Here is a 20131-nt window from a genome sequence, read left to right as displayed (position 1 = left end):
ATCATTAATGGCCTGATGCCAGAGAAATTTATTTAAAGAAGCGATGCCATTGTGTAAAACAATACCATGAAATAACAAATGAGCATTATCTCATTGTATATATATCAAATTTCCCAGATCTTTCCGGGATACATAGTTCATTCCTTGGCTATTATTCTTCCTTGAAGTAATTATGAAGGATTTCTCTGAATCTCACAAGTTCAGTTTGAAGGACAAATCAAGTATAACCTCACAAAGCCCTCGAAATTCCAGAAATACTCAGTTTCTTTGCCAACAATATTCCTATGTGGAAGCGAGAAATCTTTAAATTGTTGTTAAATTGCAGGAGTTTCACTGTAATGTCTGTAATCATGTCATGAGAATCTTTTGGCTTTTTTTTCCTTCCGATATAGTGATTGTCTGATTTCAGGGCAACGGTCCTTCCATATTAAAGTCATATATTTAAAGAAAACATATGAGCTGAAGTCAGCCTGCTCTGTTCTTTGGGGTCTGAGGCCTGTAGCAGGCATCAATATGGAGTGGATCACTGTGAGAACTCCTGCTGGCTGAAAGTGATCCTTCTGCCTGGCTGCTGTCCCGGACTCAGCAGGCAGCAGGCACACACACACACACGCTTCAGAAACAAACATGCAAAGATACAAACAGATAAGCTAAATAGATACTTTGAGTGATTTTACATATATGCCCTTAAAGACAAGTAGGCGTGCGTAGAGGATTCTTGTACAGATTAGTTTTACTGCATGTGAATGTTCTCTTGCTGACTTGCCAAATATTACACACACGCACACACACACACACACACACACACACACACACACACAGTCTGTTCCCCTTGCGCCTCCAGAGTTTTGTCTCTCTACATGGTGTTTGTACCAGCAGGTAAAACTGTTGGCAGGTCCTTCAGCTCGGGAGGTGCTTGGACAGAGTCTTGATGTATGGGTCATTAAATCTGCCTGTGGTGCTCAGCATGCTGCTAACACACTGCCTGTTTCTGTGTGTGTGTGTTTGTAGTTTGACTGAGAGGGCCCAGCTTCTGAAGAACGTGTTCAAGAAGAGCACAGTCAGTTTGTATCGATCTGACTCCATGCAGCAGAACCTGCTCCGTAAGTTACACAAAATATCTTTCTTTCTCTCTCCTACTTTCTTTTTTTTTCCTGAACTTTCATCTCAGTTGAAGCTGTTAGTTTATCCACATTACGTTGATGCTCCCTCAGGGGGAGCATATCACACATCATTATTCACATCTGACACACTCAGTCTGTCCTGGGAAACATTAGCACTCTGCTCATCCCACCTCTCTTCATAAATGCACTCTTTCATACTTTAAATAATTAAATATTTTTAAATGCTTGCTCATTTACCAGATGCAGGAAATACACATCACTAGGCATGTTGGCAAACAAACGATCATATCGATTGCACAGTTCTGTCGGTTCTACACTACAAAATATCTACCTTACAAACTCCTTACAGATGAGTTGAACTGTTATTCTCATGGGGTTTTGGAGAGTAGAATACATAGATATTACATAAGGTTGTTTATTGAATATCAGAAATGTATCATTTGGAAAATATCAAAAGTTGGTTTACATAGCTAAGTAAAGCTAGTTAAGATTTGGATAGTATAGCACAGAATAATTAAAATTTAGTTTGTATTATTTACCTGTAGATGATTAGCTGCAAAAACAGTTTTCTAAAACAGGGCTCAATACATGTGTTTATACACTACACATTAAATCAGATGGATTATTTTATATGAACAAGTGATTGATCAGGTTGGCAAAATCTTTTTGCATTTCATCTGTTGTCACACTGTGTGCTGTTACAGTCAAACTAAGAACAAGTAAAAGCAGCTTTGCAGTAGGAATAAAAACTCAGAAATCCACTTCAAAAATGAAAAGTGTTGCCTGCATAATAGGAGTTGTAATTTTCTTCTAGGTTTGGGACTAACAAGACTTACACTTTCTAATAGTAAGTCTGTAGTTAAACACTGAAAATGTAGCACTTAGCAGTAATAGTCACACCATCAGTTTGTTTTTCAGTTTATTTTTCTTTGTTCTCTTCTGTTTTTGTCTGATCAGTTTGTTTTTTGTTTGTCTCATAGGTGGGGATGAGACCATTGTTGTGTGATGCATTTAATTTCATTATTTAAACCTTCACCCTGTTGAGTCTCCATCCCCCTGTAGCTTCCTCCTCGACACCTCTCTCTCCCTCTCTTTTGTTTGTCGGCTTCCTGTCCTTCCACTTGTGTGCCTTCGCGTGTCCTGAGTTGAGTTCAGTAGCGCCAGATAACGATGAAATGATGAAATGTTGCGCTGTTATTCCCCCACAATGCACTCGTCTCAGCGGGGTCCTTTGAACTTTCCCGCTGGCCTCCAGGTACTGACCAAGTCATTTGACACCTGAAGGTGAGTCAGGGGTCAAAGGTCAGAAAGAAACCCTGTAGGAAAGTTTAGGTGGTAGCTCATACGGCTGCTTTTCTACTACAGATCAACTTTTGGACAATCTATCATTGTGGAATGTTTAAGTTTTGTAATGTGTTATTTTTGAGTTTAGTTTATTTTAAAAGAGCAGATTGAAATTTTGGGGAAAGGGCTCTCTCGTCTTTGTGATTTTTGGGTGTATGGTCTTCTTGCCGTATATTATCATTCCTGCTACATTAAAGCTGCAGCTCTGAGCATCTGTGTCTCAGGAAAAACATTTCTTTACACCGTAGGATAAAAAACAATGATCCTTTGGTCATTGCTGGTGTTAAACTTCCATCTGGGTTTTTCAAACATGGCTGCGTATTTGTCTAAAAACGAGAACAATGCTTACCTTTGTGCCCCGAATTTAATGCTTATATGAGGGGCGCAGGGAAACTGCTAGCCTGGCGTGTGTGCACACAAATGCAAATAAAATGCACAAATGCACACAAACCAGCGTGTTCGTTAAGTTAGAAGGCGCTATGTTAGTTCACTGTAAATGCTTTTGTTTAGTTTTAGAAAGCAAATAAGAGCATTTTCCAAAATGTTACAGTTTTTGTCATCAATTTTTATTAATTCAGTTGTTTTAAGTTGTATTTTCATACACATTTACTTTTTATTAAGTTAATAACTGATCTATGTGATCTTATTTTAACCTGCTGTGGCCTTTTTCACAGATGGCTACGCCTTCTCACAAGACGAGAATGGAGTGGTCTCTCAGTCTGAGGTCATCAGAGCGTACGACACCACCAAACAGAGGACCAACGACTGGTGAGCTGCTGGCCTTCTCCTACCAGGCTGGCTGATTCGGAGCCACAACAGCCATTTCTAATGGCGATGTTTGAAGCTTAACAGGGAGAGGCCAAGTTGGGAGCATGTGCCTCCAGTAATGAGGGCAACTTTGGACATGACTACAAAAGAAACAGAGGAAAGTGACATTGTGTAATCTTTGAAAAGGGAAAAAAAAATAACAAAACAAACCGTGTTCATTTCAGCTGTAGTTGTGTGTCCAGCTGACATGATGAGCACGGTGCTTTCTTAGCAGTCTGTGGTCTGAAGTTCTTCACTGTTCTCGCTCAGTTTGTCGGAGTGAACAAAATCTATTAGTTTAAGGAAAGACAGTTTTAGCACTGAGCCAAAAAAAATCATTATATTGAATTGAAATCAAACTCCCAAATACTGTTATGATAAAAGTTAAAACACTAGATGATGATTAGTTTTAGAGGAATTGAACCTGTGAAAGATTGCCAAAGAGCAGTCGTGTATACAATCTTCAAAGTGCGAGTGAATTCGGAAAAACTTTAAACCAAATGTAATCACAGTCCTGAGTGTATTCCAGCACTAAATGGACCACTTCAGAGCAGAGCTGTAATACTTTCATTTTCTTTTTGCACTTAAGAAAGTTTCTCTTGTGTAAGGCCTTACATATGCTCATGCCTTCATCCCTCTTTCTTTTAGAATACATTTCTTTTCTTTTTTCTAGTTTTTAATGTATGTAAATAGTGAGCCCGGTTTTATTTCCACCTTTTTCTTTTTCTTTCGAAGAAGTTGCCTCCTGCAACATACAGTAGTCCTGTTTCCACTGTTTCTACAGCAAAAGCGTTGCTCTTGACTAATAATTGCATTCCACACATCACTCCTGTCTCAACAATCACGATGGTGCCTACATAGAATTTTTCCCTCTTAGAAGAAAACGATAGCCAAGAATAGTTTAACCAGCTAGCTTATACCAGTCCGCCACACACACTACTGAAGACAAAACCACTGTCTCCCCCACCACACAGTGGCAACTCGGAGTGCCTTGTGGCACTTGTCAAAATGAAAGTTTTTTTCCTGCAGAGGCAAACCGGAGGCTGTCTGATGGTCTTTTGGAGCTGAAGGTGGTGATAGTGTTTCCCTTAAAATGGAGATTTTATCCTTCTAACATAAGTGCCATTAGTTTAAGGGGGAGATAAATATTAGCCAGGAAAACACCACAACATTATCAGAACTACTTTGTCTCTATAGTTATTTTGTGGATTTGTATTTTTATATTTGAGATGTATGGATTTTGCATTGACTGGCTTTGTAATGACTCGTCTGTAACTTTTTGTTCTTCTCCCTCTGATAAACTGGCAGGATAGAATAGACTGAATGAGGAAACTGAGCTTTCTTAAATGTCTTGTTAATATTAATATTGTTATAGCTTGATTTATTTATGTTTGACCACTTAATGTCTGTGTGATTGCTTTCTTCTCCCCATGGGAGATCAAATTTCTGACTGTGTGTGTGAATGTCAGTCACTTTATTGCCTGCATGTGCATGTGCTGTGTGTGTGCGCGTGGGTGTGTGTCACCTCGGCAGGGGATAACTTATATGTATGTGTATTGCATGTCTGTGTCCTCTGTGTGAGATTGAGAGTTTTCCTGATGTGTTTCTTTTGTCGTGTGGGTGTGAGTGTTGGACGCTTGCTCCGGTTGTTCAACTGCACGACTCCAGGTATAGCTATGTTGTACTACAGTGTGCTGATGCATGGCCCGTATGGGAAAGTGAGAGTGTGAGTGTCTCAGAATTGTGCGAATGTGTATTTGTCAGTGTGTAATTGTGGTCAAACTCTCAGCCTTGTCTGTGAGAGTTTTTTAAGCTCAGCTCGCTTCGACAGGAGATGTTGCACAATGCACTCGATGTACCTTTCCAATCGTGGATATCTGGTATTATCTGGTTTCAGTAAATGATTTCTCTTGAGTGTACATGGCTGTAACTTGTTTCTTCTTCATGCAGTGTAACTCTGCTTTACAGGAAAGCTCCTTTGTGTTTCTCAATTTTAACGAGGGTTAATGATTTCTTTTTTTCCTGACTGATCTTTAGTGTTAAAACTTAATTGGTTGTCATCTTGTCGAAACTTTCCAAACTGCTGAATGTGGATGTCATCGTTGTGGAAGGCTTGGACTGTTGCTTCCTTTTTTTCAGAAAACAAAACACGTTGTCAGTGAAAGTCGTGGGCTGCATGAATGGATAACACAAACTGTTCTCTGAAGTGTTAACTGTACTACTTTGATTCGCCCTCAAGTGTTGATCACTTTTACAAAAGAGAAAAAATGCACCTTTAACTTTTATTTTTAGTATTCATTTCTTTAGTCATTTTGTTCAATGATTGTTCTGCATGTTGGGACTGCAAACTTATAAGTGTTGTGTTTTTCTGCCATGAAGGACTACTGAAATAAACTTTACAAAGATGGAGGAACAATGTCGATGTGCTTTTTTCTTCCTATATATTTGTGGACTTGTAATCACTGTGTCCTTGTGTGCATGTGTGTGGCGACAAACAGGACCTCTGGAAACAAGACAGAGAACCTAAACAGGAAAAGGCAGGGAGAAACATCAGACTGCATGCAGGACAAACAAAGATATAATACACTCCTTATTTGTTATTGTGATGATGTTCAGTCGACATACTTTTGCCTCTGATCCAAAACAGACGGTAATCAGTTCCTGTAACAGATGTGTGTCCAGATTAATTAAAAGTGACACAACGTGAAGACGTTGAATTTGCAGCCTTGTTTTCGGGATGAGCATTTGAAATCTGTTTTTGAAGGACAGCAGCTTTTAAAGGCAAAAATTTTACAAATCAGTTGCTGAATGTAGTCATGAAGAAATCTACTGGCAACTGTTTTGATCATTTCTAATCAATTTATCAACCAATGATGCCAAAATTTCTGCTCTTCCAGCTTCCTGCCTTGTTTATATAAACTTTCCAAATTAAATCTTCCTTCGCACAAAATAGCTACAAACTATTTTACTATTTTGCAGCCAAACAAACTTTTAAAAAGTGCCTCTTCTCGTGTTTTGTAGATGCCTGTTTCATTTTAATTGCCATCAGTGCTAAACTTGTGTACTCTTTGCTGCGCCTGCTTCACAGTAAAATCTGCCGGTTGATGGCGTTTACTGTGAAGCAGCAGCACTTTGAAATGATCAGTTTTAGTTTTCAGTGACTCCACTGTGTACCTGTGTGAGGACAGTGAGCATTCACTGACAAAGCTGTAGATCACACAGGATCACAAATTTCCACTCTGGACCATTCTGCGTCTCGTAGTAGTTTGAATTCAGGACCCACCACAGATCATGAACTTCCTCTGTTCAGTGAATGGCTATCAACAAAATACTGACCATAAACTATATCAAGTTTTGATTAAAAAAAAAGAAATAAATAACTTTAATGTGTTCTTGGTCTCATTACAGATTCAATGAAGACCACTTCTGCTCTGGGAAGTCAAGAGTTTATGGTTCAGACAAAAGGCAGAAGGAAAAAGATTGAGGTTCAGTTAAATGAGAGATAGAATGAAAGCAGCAGCCTTCGGCGTGAGCGATGATAAACTGACGTTACTACCTTCGTGGACAACTTGGAAAAGACTTTGGAAACTTTTTGAAGGTCTGGCTAAGACATAAAAGATTCTGCCAATCCAAAAGATTTAGGAAATGTCATGAAAACGTGTTCTCAACTTGTACTTTGCTTTTATAAGGAGAGAGTGTAACACAATGCAGAAGTCTGAGCTGACAGCTGCAAAGAGATGAGCAGTGAGGCCTTTGTGCGTTAATGCTGGAATCTGATAAATCTAATCACTGAAGTTGGGTTTTTGATGATAGCACAGGCTTTAGCCTGCTAAACTTGAATGTAGCATCAAACATCCTCAGGCTGAGCGGTTCACAGATCTCACCAGATACTGATTGCCAAGTCCATTTCACAGTCAGATAACCAGAAAACAGAAAAGTCTTTGTGGAGATTTTGCCGTACCTGTTGGTGCAACCTAAACCTCTATTGCTGGGGCGAGTTGTTTTTAACACTGTGACCATGCCATGCTCATTGAACACTGACAATGACTGATCTCAGAGCTGCATTCCTGCTGTGAAGTCTGGCGCAAGAACGGGCGACAGGTAGGAGGCTGCAGTGCAGACCGACCGCTCTGATTTCCGTTCTGTCTGAGCGACGATGAGCCGTGCTTTTTGTTCAAACGTTAAAAGTCTGACAAGGCAGGCTTTCCTTTAAAAACACCACAGCACGGATTGAACTGAGATACATTTTATTTGGTGTAAATTGTACTTGTACCAGATCATAGTAGTCGTCCTGTCTTTCAGAAGTCCATGCGATTGTCAGAAAAATATTGTTCTGTGGTTTCCAACATCTACTACATCTTTAATGTAACAATGCTGAGCAGAGTCTCAGTGACGGCCTGTTCAGTGTTTCAGCTGTTGAAGGAAGGTAAGTGATGAAGTGACAGGATTTCAGTGTGTTGTGAACTCCCATCATGAACAACAGTATGTATAAAAAATAAAAATGTAGACCACAGAATTGTGTTTACAATACGATATAAAAGTGCATAAGATTCTGAATGGGTGCTGTCTCTAACAGATCTGTTGAACTTGGATGTGTCCTGTGCTGCGGAGCAGGAAGCCCCTCAGGCCACGATGTTCATCCACAGCAGCTTTGTTGTACTTGGTCGCTCGTCTTGCTGTTGCTGTCTCTTTGTCTGTTCAGCCGAGTCGGGCTCTCCACCCAAACACCATCGGCTGTGTCCCCACCAGGTCAACCCACCAACTAGAAATCTTGTAATCCCTCTACTTCCCCCCCGCTGGGCGCCCTGTCAGCTCTGTCCGAAGTCAGCAAAGCCCTTGGCTGCTGTGAAGGCATCGGGCTGCAGGGGGAAGAAGTACTGCTGGGGCAGCAGGAACCCGGAGCTCTGAGGGGGGATGGAGGGCTGGTGGAGCTGCAGCTGAGTGTGAGCGGAGGGCAGTGGGTGCTGCATTCCTCCTGACATGGGTGCAGGTGGGGATGTATAAGGTGGAGGGGGAGGTGGAGGCAGAGTCTGAGGGGTCTGAGTTGGGGTGGAGGCTGATGAGGAGACGGTGGCAGATACCAGCAGCTGCTGCTGCTGCCCCTGACCTCCGAGAGAGAACCTCCGCATGGAGCTGCCGCCTCCGGCCGAGCTGGAGCTGGTGGTGGCCGTGCTGGACTGCCGCGATGGAGCGCGGAGACTCGCGGGAGCCGTGGTGAGGATCATGGGGATCGTCTCGCCCTGGCAGCTACGCAGGGAGAAGCGAATGGGCTGCTGGGTCGGCTGCTTGGGCCTCAGGCAGGTGCAACAGTACACTGCCACCAGGGAGCCGACCACGACGAAGGCGATGAAGATGCTTCCCACCATGAGGAAGGGCACGTAGATGGGCTCTGAGGGCGACGACACACAGGGTAGGATCAGTGACATTTCCTTAACATTCATGGAGCTCCCATCAGCTATAAGGACTTCAGTGTTATTGATGTATAGTCTCTCAACAATTACAACTTCTTCCATGAAGACTTTTGGATTATTTTAGCTGGTTATGTTTAATTTATGTTTTGGCAGCAGCCTTCTTTAACAGTGTCCATAGATGGACACATAGTTGCTGATATATAAATTATTTGCCTTTAACTACATTAAAATCAATTTTGTTTATTTAGGTTTAAAGTAAAATTTCACTTTGACGTCTATTGCTATTTAAATTTGTCAGACAAAACATTATTTATTCATGTATTTTTTTAATCCTTCATAGTAATATTTAAAGAACTAACAGCAACACATTCCTGCTGCAAAGGCAAACATCTCAGGTTACACATGAAGCCCCTTGGCATGGGAGAGTGCCAAGGAATGTTTATTTATTCATTTTATTTTATTATTTTTTTTAGGAAAAAATTAGGAAATTGCGCACACCGCCATTCAGTTACAGACCTATGAAGTTACCTGTTTGGGAAATTTAAAGGACGCTGAAAACTTTCAGATTTAAAGTGACATATTGTTCAAAGATGTGAACACCAACAGTCGGTGAATGTTACACATTGAGCTTGTTAAATATATAAAGAAGCCACAGAGAAGGACCCGCCGTTTGATAATATTGTGACTATGGAGAGCTGCTGAAATGAATGTGCTTTATGTTTGGCTGCATAAAGCCAGTTTTTGTGATCTAAATAAGGTTCTGCCCAAATTACTTAAAGGCTTGTAAAAAATTGGTTTTATTAAAAACTAGTTTTCCTTTTTTACACTGAAAACTAACAGCATGAGCTGAGATAAAAGCTGCTGCTGGAAACTGGAGACTGTGGTTTATTAATCCTGGATGCAAGAACAGAAAAGTGCAACAGCTGAAAGAGATTTTCCAGTCCTGTAAAACAGACCTCACCTGAAACACAAACTTCCCTGCTAATAATTAGCCGAATTATCCAGATAACGGTGGATGTGAAGTCAGAACACAGCATCGTGTTTGTCACTGTCTTCATCTCAGAATATTTTACACGCTTATCAGTTGACCTCTGACCTCTCAGCAGAAGATAGCCTTTCCTTCAATTAAGTCATAAATTACACCAATTGTGCCTAAATCTTTGGGTACTGGTTAGAATTTAAATGTGTTCTCCCTTTTGTGGAGGTTCTCTGGAAAGCAGCACCTACAGAGACTGAACTTACGCGCTGCAAACTCGGTGTTGTCCACCTCCCGGTCGTTGGTGCAGCTGCCCTGGTCCAGCCGCGCGTCCGCAGCCGCGCAGCAGTAGCGCAGAGAGCAGGAGCCGCAGCAGACGGTGGCGTCCAGGGTGTCAAAGTCCTCCGGACACTGGAAACCGTCATGGTAATTCCCGTTGGAGTCCAGCCAGCCGTGGCAGTACTCCCCCTGTGCGTCCGATATCCGCAGGTTCCAGGTCAGATATCCGAGCAGCAGGCAGCTCAGCAGGCGCACCATCCCGGCGATCTCTGCGTCCTGCAGCGGGCTGCAGCTTCACCCGGACACCGACTGACCGTGCCCGGTGGGGGGGCTGCTCATGGAGGGGGAGACACTGACCGGATCCCTGACGGATCTACCGACTTAGGTTATGTCACCTTCATTCTCCCAACATCCGGAGCGCGTTCACACAGCAGCTGGCCGACCGGAGAAAATCCTTTGAGTCACTTTCCAGAAAACATCCTCTGGTCCAAACAGCCGAAAGCCGGCCTGCAGTCATAAATGTTCGGGTCTGGGACCGTCCTGCGCGGCGGCGCAGAAGTTGTGAGTCCGCTTCACCGGAGGTCGGCTGCTTTTGTAACGCTGGCCGTGTGCGCGCGCACGTAACCCTCATTAAGCGGGCGTGCGCGTCCACGAGACCAGTTGAACGGCACCTCCAATTATTCCTCTGGCCTCAGAAGATTTAACGCGTCTCCATCAACCAATGAGAGATGCTGTTCCGTGTTGATGAGCATGATGAAACATGAGCTGTGAATGAATATCACAAAAAAACAACAACTCACGGTCCAGTCTTTTCAAACACAACTTTTGTGCTATCACTTACTGTTACCAGTTTCGACAAGATTTCGTTTATAAGGACAAAAACTGAACGTTACATTTTGCTTAGTTACAATCTATTGTACTGTTAAAAGAGATCACAAACAAGCCCCTGGTTTTCAAAGGGGATTCACAAATACTGAGTTTGGCTCAGACCACAGAACAACTGGATAAAAATCAAACTCTACTGTGGAACTAATGTTGTTTTTGCTGCTGAAATACCTGTGATGCAGAAGTATAAAGGACATGACATCAACACAGTCACCATATTTTAAGGCAGGCTGCAGGTTTTTGGAAGATAAAGAGAATGTAGTGACACAATAAAACTAATTTAGCCTCTGTGGTTTTACCTTAAACCGGCGTGCTGGCTTTTTCTATATTTGGTTTTAGTTTTATCATCGCCCTTCTCACTATTCATCATTTATTCATTTATTCATTCCTTGTGTCCTTTTAAATGACCACAGAGGAATCATTCTTCTGGGCTATTTCTGTACATTACATACAAGTTGAACTAATTTATGTTAAAAACAGGTTAATATAGTACAATATGTAGTGCTGATTTAATTCACCTGTATCTTGTAATTTTCACTTTTTGTGTTACATTGGCTGTTTAATTACGTCTGATTGAAGTGATGGGAGTTTAGACTAACTGATCCTTATCCAGTGATGTGTTTTTTTCCTTTGACCATTTTTTTAATCAATCTTTTTTTATCATCTTCAGCTTCTGTGACTTTAATTCTAGTTGTGTAGTTGTGTTCAGTTTGAAAATGGACTCTTTGAGCTCTCACAAAACGACCTGAGCTGTTGGAAGGAAAGCAGCAGCAGGTCGTTTCCCTCCTCCACCTGTGGACCCCCCCTCTCTGTCCCCTATGATGTGGCGCCCCCATGTGGCGCTGCAAACTTTCAGGGCAGCTGTTCACCTGCCTCCAGGGGCAGACTGTGGACACATTTCTGCCATTTCTGCCACAAATTACCATCTTTCGACTTTTTCTATTACTTGTTGATTTATTGTTTTTATTTTTGGATAATTGTAAACACAATTTAACTGGTTCAGCCAATCAATGAAGCATTCCAGGTCAGCTGAACACATTAATAAATATTTTTTATAGTCCAGTTATTAACACTGGATTCATTCCTCAGCGCGATTAGAAATAAATAACACCCACAAATACTGATATATTTGCTTGATTGAAGCCTTTTTTGCGCTCATGTTGCTCTATTGATGCTCTCTGTTTGGTGGCAAAATGGCCTCTTCCTTTTCATTTGTTGTTGCTTCTGTTTTTTTATTTTTTTTACTCAGTCAGACTGCCCGTTGTTCTCGGTGTGGACGTGGTGGGCTACAATGGGGGCTGGCAGCGCCGCGTTAGTCCCGCCTGTCTCTCCCTCCGGGGGAGTCTCGGTGTCTGGGCTCCGGTCTGGGGATTGGAGCGGCGGCTTGTCAGTAAATTGGCCCTCCCTTCTCACCGTGTGAAGGGAAACCGAGCCAGACACTGACGGATCTGCCCCCCCCCACCACCACCTTACACTCCTCAGCTGCCTGTCAGCGCGCCACGGTACCGCCGCTCCGTGACACCCGGCCGGGATGGACGGAGACATGCAGCCCGCAGATGAAGGGCCGTGCGCCCCGAAGATGTGCCGACAGCAGCGGGGTCCGTACAGCTGCCTGAAAACCTTCCAGAGCAAGCGCTCGGCGGGCAAAGCGCGCTTTGACAGGTCCGCCGTGGTGGAGCTGCCTCCGTTTGGCGACGGACACCACTTCACTTTCCATCCCGACCAGCCTCATCCCTTCCAGCCGCAGCACCATCAGCACCACCAGCAGCAGCGTCTGCAGCCGCTCCAGCAGAGCGGCGTGTCCATCAGCAGCAGCCAGCAGCAGCAGCAGCAGCAGCGTCGGTTCCCCTGTGAGAGCAGGCCCAGCAGCGGGGTCCCCACTTCCACCTCGACGGCTCCGTCTCTCGGTCCCCAGCAGAGACGCGCCGGCAGCGGCGGAGCGGAGCCCCGATTGTCCCCCGACTGCACCTACAGCATCAGTTCAGGTGTGTTTGAAACTTGTTCAGAGTGAGTGACGGCCGATGCAGGCCTGTGTTTTTGTGGAAGGTTCGACTTTCACTGATCCACATGTCTTCAGATCGTTGAAAATGTGTTTAGCTGTTCAGTTTGAGTCAGAAAACTCAAAAGGAAGACAAAACAATATGTAATTAAAAACCAGCGTCTCTTTTGTCTTCTCCACATCACCTGAGCTTTCCATTTCCTCCTTTTCTTTCCCCTCAGCAGTGATTTATTTCCTGCTGTAATGAGAACAGTCATGATTCAATCTCCAGTGTGCATGTGCTAAAAATTACACTGGGTAATTGTCTGTCCAAGAGTGTGTGTGTGTGTGTGTGTGTGTGTTTACTTGTATGTATCTGAGTGTGTGAAGGGTCTTTACTCTCCTGTTGAAACACATCGTCCCCGGCTCATTTTTCCTCCTCAGCTGCTGTTCATTAGAGGCTGTACAGCCTCAGAAAGAAATGCCTTCCTCGAGTGGAGGGCGGGTCCATGGGAACCAACATTAAGATGAAAGCAATGAACCCAATCCCAGCAGTTATGAAATTAAACATTAGAAGTCTAATCTTCTCATCAGATCTCTTTATCATTGCTGAAGGCTGAGGCTCAATCAGCTGCTGGTTATTGTTGCTTTACAGGCAATCAATTCTTCAGTGTGAGGTCAGATTACACTGCAGCCCTTCATGTTCTCACCTACATGTGAATTGGCAAACTGTGTATTTGCGTGTCAGTGTCTATATGCAACCCAAGTCAGTGTGGCAGATTTTCTTTTTCTTTTAAGCTGCCTGTATTAACACCTCAGCTATGACTTAAGCTCAAGTCAAACTGAGTTCAAGGTAATTACTTTCAGCCGTCACTACACACTGACCACAAAGCTGACATATATAGGCCTTAAAGGCCCCAGGTGCAGCTGGGCGAGGACAAATATCACCTCTGCATGGGATGAGAGAGAGACCTTGATTTTTATTCACTACACCTGGTTCATACAAAGTCTCTAGTTCGTCCTGCACATTTGATTCTCTCATCCAGCTGCACCCATGGGACTTTAAGGCCACACATATCAGTTGTCTAGTCGTTTGAACTCAGTTTAACCTGAGCTTATGTCATATCTGAGGCTGAGGTGTTAATGCAAAAACAGTGCAAGCTGGGAAAAAAATCAGACGCCCTAGCCTGATTGCCTCTAAGTACTAATCTCAGGACTGAGTAGTGATGTTTGCCCTTGGTTCTAATTTCACCCATCAAATAATCTAACACGAAATAGTTACTTTCCCTGCTCGAACAAATCTGCTCACATTACACAAGATGCACCACATGCATCATATTGTTACTGGTGATGACACATCAGAGTACTTATATCTGCACAATGGGAGCAACTTAATGTCATATGTGAAAGGTGGACTTCAAAAAAGGAACTTGATGTCCTTTTCATGAAGAGAAGCAGTGGAGACCTGTGGACCTGGCAATCAGTTCAGCACACAATAACACAAATTGCATTGAAAAGCCTTTCCCAAAGAGTTGTGATTAAAATAAATGGAGCTCATAAATTTGCCTCTGCCGAGCGTGCTGTTTTTAATGAAATTTTATGAGCCTCTCAGCTCACAGTGCTACAGAGCTGGTTAGAGAAGCAAGGAGGGTGGAGGGCAGTGGGGGGTTGGAGGCTGAAGGCGAATGATATCAGATACATCTTGACGGGTAAACAGAGACAGCACGCATATTAATAAATGCGACACATCTGCACCAGGCTGATAGACACGTCTGAGTGCATGGCAACGCAGCAGTGGCCGTCAAGAACTCATTTTGTCTGTGTGCGCGCACGTGTGTGTGTGTGTGAGTGTGTGTGAAGCCATAATCATTACATGGAGGTATGTGTGAGATCATCTCATTGGGACGTGCCTGGACTACCAGGGGAAATGTCCAATGAGGCCTTTTTCTGGACAATAAGATGTGTGCTGATTTTCTGTGCCGGCTTTCGTTCGGTCACAGCAGATACTGTGACTTTAGAGTTCATTGACATCTGTATAAATCAGCATAATGAAGCTGACATTTGTGCCAACAGAGGAGCCGACTGTATGCTGCTGTACTGGAAAGCTTTGCCTCCACAAGACACAGTTGAAAAGAAGGAAGGAGGAAGTGGACAGATAGAAAACCAGTGAAGCATAAAACACAAAGTTGCTTGTATTGTTTCCTTTAGTTGGCTTTTTGTTCTTTTTTTTTTAGCTTTAGATTTTACAGTGAAGATATTACGGCAGTAAAGGTACCAAAGTATTTCATCAAAATGTACCTTATATGTTTATATTTCAAATCTTTAAATGGCATTTAAATCAAAAGATCATGGCACTTCTTCCATTGCTGTTAGAACCGTTAATAATTAGATGAAGAAGACAAAAGCAGTTGATGAACGAACTTTCCCCTCAGGTCCATTTAGTAGCTGGTCTGCAGATTTCAATGGCACCGCATTCTGCTTCAGTAGGTTGAGTTTGTTTAATCACCACAAAGCTGTAGATGTTTAACGGTGGGAAATAATATAATTGATTTTGTGTTTTGTGCCTCACTGTATGTGAATTTACTCCTTCCTTCTTTTCATGGCAATTGCACAAGCTGATGAGACCCTGTGATATAATTCAAATGGTCAGAAAGAACTAAATGGACCATGAGCTGAATGTTTTCTATTTCTATTTCTTGCTTTGTCAAAGTAGAAGCCTTGAATTTGAACCTCTAAAAGTGTTTGATTGAGGAACATGTGTGCTGGATGATTCCTCTGTAGCTCAGCGACGCCGTCTCTGATGCTTTCATTCTTCCTCTTTGTGCAGAAAACCGTCTCATCCTGGATGCCTTTGCTCAGCAGTGCAGCCGTGTCCTCAGCCTTCTCAACAACGGCCGTCTCCTGGAGCACACTTCCTCCTCGTCCTTTACTTCAAACATCAAGCTGGAAGACACGGAGGGACTTCACTGCTCCTCAGTGGGGAAATCCAAATCTGAAGAAAGCTCTTCCACCACAGACCCAGAGGAAGAGGCTCAACAAAGCCATTTGAACCAACGCCAGACCTCTGCAGTTCTTCGCATCTTCACAGACTCCCTACAGAACTACCTCCTTTCAGGGCCTCAGCAGCAGCAGCAGCAGCAGCAACATCTGGCTCCGTGTTTGGAGGACGAGCAGTGTCCATCGGCAGAGCCCGGATCAGGGGTGTCTCCTCCAGGTCATCACCTGGGAGGCTGGGGATCGCCGACTCCATCTGAGTCGTACGGCCATCCATCTTCCACGCTGCCCGAGGAGGAAGAGGAGGAGGAGAGCTGCTGTCCACGCTGCCTGGAGCTGGAACAGGAGGTTTTGTCTCTGCAGCAGGAGAACGAGGAGCTCCGCAACAAGCTGGAGAACATCCCAGGTGGAGTAAAACAACAAAAACAAGACAGGACCTCTGAAGGTTTGATTGTAAACTTTGAAGTCAGAGCTGCTGGTGGTGCTAATCTGCCAGTTAGTTCTGTGCTAAATTACTGAATTGTTTTGTCTGTGTTATTATTATTGTTATTACAAATTCTCTATCTGTGCATTAGGCACGTGGGGCAAAATGCTTAAAGCGATCTCATAAGGACCAGTCAGGGTTCGGGGTTAGGGCCAAAGGGACTGTCAGACTACACACCAGGCGAGTCGTCACAGTGGGTTTGTATTAGTGGTCACATTAACATGTGTTTTTGTTTTTTGTCCAGTTCCCTGTCAAAATGTTCTTGACTACTTCAAGGCTGTTCTTGAGTTTCACAACCAGCTTGTCCAGACGATGCCAGAGGAGCAGCTCACAGAGGTGAGGAAACAAGTTTCCTTTGCAGCATTCACAGCTTCTTTTATGTGTACGTGTGTGAAAGTGTGAATTTATTTGATCAGATCCATCTTGCAATAAGATTTTTCAACATGCTGTTAATTGGATAAAAAAATGGTGTGAAAACATGAACTTGAACTGTCTCTACAGGAGGAAGAACGCCAAACAGTCTTTGAGGTTGGTGTGTTCATTTGGTCTATCATAATAGATGCTGTTTTATAAAATGTATTATAATGCGTATTTCTATGATCAAATAGGACAATTCAGTCAGCTTTGAAATAAAAAGTAAATAGCATATAACAGAAAAATCACAGCGCAGTAAGACCCTCCCTGTATGTCCTCATCCTCCCTGCAGGGCAGTAAACAGCTCCTGGAGAATTATCCTCTCTTCATCACTAACAAACAGTGGGACGAAGCCGTCAACTCCTCCAAGAAAGATGGCAGACGTCTGCTGCGCTACCTAATACGCTACGTCTTCACCACAGATGAGCTGAAGTTCTCCTGTGGTTTGGGCAAACGGAAGCGTTCAGTCCACTCAGGGGAGCCGGGCCTGGAGAGACGGCCACTCAACCCCGTCAAAGTCAGCTGCCTCAGAGGTGCACAGTCTATTCATGTAGAAGACGACACACAATCCTTGAAAGCTTCGTGTGTGTTGGAATAATCACTTGAACTTTAATATTTCTCTGATACAGACCATGTTTTCAGATTTTAAGCCAAATTTGTGACAGTCTGATTTTTTGATCAGTCAAAAAAAAGTCAAATAGATTATTATTTTTATATCCGATAACAAGTCAGTTTGTGTTCATGTGACCTCAGCTAGAAATGATCAGATTAAGCAGTTGGCAAGAGATAATTTACATGACAACACATATGAAAAAGGTCAGCAATAAGAAAAAGAAGCACACAAGCATCAACAGTAACTCATCTCCCCTTCAGCGGATTTAAGTGTCTTTGATTCGTTTCCACTATAAACCGTCTCACACTTCACCACAAGGGGGCAGCAGAAACAAATTGTGTTGATTTTCACATCCAGCAACATTATCTGTCATTTAGAGACATGTATCTGAAAACCAGGCCATTTCATTTCCAATATTCAGACTTTCTTTTTCGCTGTTTTTGGGCTCTACCAAACCTGGCGAGAAATACAGTGGCATTAAAAGACAAGTGAACCCTCTGGAATCTCTTTATTTATCTGTAAATGTATCATAAATTATGGTCTGGTTAGTATTAAAGTTCCAATAATAACACACAAATGATCCCTCTTGTGAATCGCAATTTTCAAATGTTTTATTTGTTTTTATAGGCTGAAGTAGCTCTAATCGTCACCTTCAGTTGGTTTTACTGATTATTCTTTTGTTTGGTCTCTCTGTGAACTTTTGTTAAAATCATTAGTTAAGCACTTCACGTACTTTTCCAACCTGTGCTGTGAATGTTTGCATGACGTGTTCAGTGTGTGTTCATGATTCTAATGTCAATGAAGATCAGCATATAATTTAAGATACCTTTATACATAAATAGCTTTTTTCTATGACCACTGTCAGTCCCTCCAGACTTGGTAGAGAACAAAACAGAGTTGGAAGGTTGACTATTATTTGTACATATTTTTGAATACATTACAAATACAATATAAAACACAAACACTCTCATGCTCAATTCCTGCTATAAAACATTTTCACAGTTCCCACTAATAAACCATCTAACTCTCCCTGTCAGAGTTCATCCGGATGCACTGTGCCTCAAACCCAGACTGGTGGATGCCGTCAGAGGAGCAGATCAACAAGGTGTTCAGTGACGCCGTCGGCCACGCTCGACAGGGACGGGCGGTCGGTACGTTCCTCAGCAGCAGCGGCAGCGGCAGCAGCACCAGCAGCCTCTATATGGACAACTTTGATGGACATCTGTCGCAGGACGAACTGTATTTAAAAGGCTGCCAGAACGGCCAGTCTGACTGAAGTCAGAGGAGAAATTAAAGACAAATGCCTGAAATGTAGCTGTAATAACATATCCTGAGACTGACCTTATCCTGTAACTTCACACAGTGAAGAAAACATTCCAGAAGAAGTTTATCACACAGATTATAACTACAGTCCTCAAGTAGTTTTGTAGCTTTTTGCCATTTTTATATATAAAAGTTTGTTCAGTTAAATTCTGACTCTTTAGGTCTGTTTTAAATTTAACTAAATTTTAGTCTTCCATTTGCTGCTTTTTCTATGGTTTGATGTCTTGAGCAGTCCTGTCTCTATCCGTGGAATATTTCTCTTTATGTTCTATACAAGTTTTTGTTCAAACAGGTGGTCTCATTTATGCTGTTTGTGTTAATGCTGCCCATCATGGTAAGTAGCATTGAACATTTTTACTCAAAGTTCTGCATCAGGTAAAGCACCTTTACTTGTAGCCCTTCTATAGGAGTGCCTGTTACAAAAATGTTTTATTGCTTGTAGTCTTGCACTTAACATTCCTATTTAGAAAAAAGTCTCTTCACTGTGCTTCCACAGGTTGGTCTGTTTTCGACACCACGAGGCAAAAATCGGGATGTGCAACTGTAACAAAACCTTCCTAATTGTAGAGCACCCATAAAATTGGGCACACAGACATGTGTCATTGTGCAGAACTCCTCACATCTGCAAAGGAAACACATTTTTTCTCGATTTGCTTGGATATTTGTTCCATACAATGAAAATCTTCTAAATTTTAAAGCACAGATTTGAAGAAAAAAACTTTATACCCCCCTATACTAATAAGATTAGCCAAGATCCACCCTTATATATCCTTGTAGCACTCTAAGGAGACTTTTTGTGTTGGGACAGACGAACATTAAATCTTTTGGTTCGAGGCAGCTGCCATGTAATGATGCCTTAGATTTGTTAGAGAACCTCCAAGGTGTTTCTGTCTCAATCTTGATTTGCGAAGCTGAAGTTTCTTGATAATGGCAGAAAATCTATTTAAAGGATTATCTGCTGACCCGAGTGGAAAACACTGAGCACTTCTTCCCCTCTGATGCTCTTATTTGCACTTTTAATTGTTTCATTGTGGCGAGAGCTGTTCAACAGTCAGTCCTTGAGCGAAGTTCAAGCATTTAGATTCTTTGACTTTGTATTTATTTTATATGGCACTCCCTGATATTATTTCATATGTTTGAATGTGCCAAATTTATTAGGTCAGTTTTCCACGTCGGCAGTGCTGTGTAAATGTGTATTATAAAGTACAGTTATTGTGTGAGGTGTTCTTGAAATACCATGTCTCTCTTTAAAAAGCCAAGTAGAAAAGTGCCACAGAAACCTTAAAACAGTTGGATTCTGTCGTTGTGTTGCTGTTCTGAATGTGAGCGTTTCTTTGTATGTACTCTTTTACCTTCAAAGTGGCTGTTATGAACACTGTGAAACATCAGTTGGGTTTTTACAAATCAAATCATTTTTGTTTTTTTATTTCTAATAAATAAAACAAGCACTGAAGCTGGAAACCTGCAATAAATATTTGTCTATCTATCTATAGGGCTGC

At 42.5% G+C, this 20131-nt stretch overlaps 3 protein-coding genes across 9 annotated transcripts in view; 2 read left to right on the top strand and 1 right to left on the bottom strand.

Annotated features, from left to right (window-relative positions):
- atp8a1 (ATPase phospholipid transporting 8A1) overlaps positions 1–5684 on the top strand; it is a 91775-nt gene extending 86091 nt beyond the window's left edge. For all 7 annotated transcript variants that reach the window (XM_029511771.1, XM_029511773.1, XM_029511769.1 and 4 more), the window contains 2 exons: positions 1012–1103; positions 3143–5684. In XM_029511771.1, coding sequence (XP_029367631.1) covers positions 1012–1103; positions 3143–3240 — 190 coding nt within the window. In that variant the 3' untranslated portion in view covers positions 3241–5684. The remainder of the gene's footprint in view (positions 1–1011; positions 1104–3142) is intronic.
- Positions 5685–7499: 1815 nt separating this feature from the next.
- On the bottom strand, positions 7500–10516 carry shisa3 (shisa family member 3). The gene is made up of 2 exons (XM_029512850.1): positions 9929–10516; positions 7500–8664 (listed from the first exon to the last, which is right to left on the bottom strand). The coding sequence occupies exons 1-2, from the start codon at positions 10197–10199 to the stop codon at positions 8084–8086; spliced, it is 852 nt and encodes a 283-aa protein (XP_029368710.1). The 5' UTR covers positions 10200–10516; the 3' UTR covers positions 7500–8083.
- A 1841-nt stretch (positions 10517–12357) lies between these two features.
- bend4 (BEN domain containing 4) lies at positions 12358–18585 on the top strand. The gene is made up of 6 exons (XM_029513060.1): positions 12358–12811; positions 15632–16204; positions 16527–16672; positions 16784–16810; positions 16989–17229; positions 18347–18585. Exons 1-6 carry the CDS (start codon positions 12358–12360, stop codon positions 18583–18585), a joined length of 1680 nt encoding a protein of 559 aa, XP_029368920.1.
- Positions 18586–20131: the final 1546 nt, after the last annotated feature.

Source organism: Echeneis naucrates, chromosome 10, assembly GCF_900963305.1.
Source record: "Echeneis naucrates chromosome 10, fEcheNa1.1, whole genome shotgun sequence".
NCBI lineage: Eukaryota > Metazoa > Chordata > Actinopteri > Carangiformes > Echeneidae > Echeneis > Echeneis naucrates.
Note: the sequence above shows the minus strand (reverse complement) of the source record. Positions and strands in the feature narration are given on the sequence as shown.

Excerpts from the sequence above, each read along its gene's own strand:
- shisa3 (XM_029512850.1), bottom strand. The coding sequence starts at position 10,199 with ATGGTGCGCCTGCTGAGCTGCCTGCTGCTCGGATATCTGACCTGGAAC. Across the intron at positions 8,665-9,928 it reads CAACACCGAGTTTGCAGCGC|AGCCCATCTACGTGCCCTTC; the intron begins GTAAGTTCAGTC and ends CGTCGCCCTCAG.
- bend4 (XM_029513060.1), top strand. The coding sequence starts at position 12,358 with ATGGACGGAGACATGCAGCCCGCAGATGAAGGGCCGTGCGCCCCGAAG. Across the intron at positions 12,812-15,631 it reads CACCTACAGCATCAGTTCAG|AAAACCGTCTCATCCTGGAT; the intron begins GTGTGTTTGAAA and ends CTCTTTGTGCAG. Across the intron at positions 16,811-16,988 it reads AACGCCAAACAGTCTTTGAG|GGCAGTAAACAGCTCCTGGA; the intron begins GTTGGTGTGTTC and ends TCCTCCCTGCAG.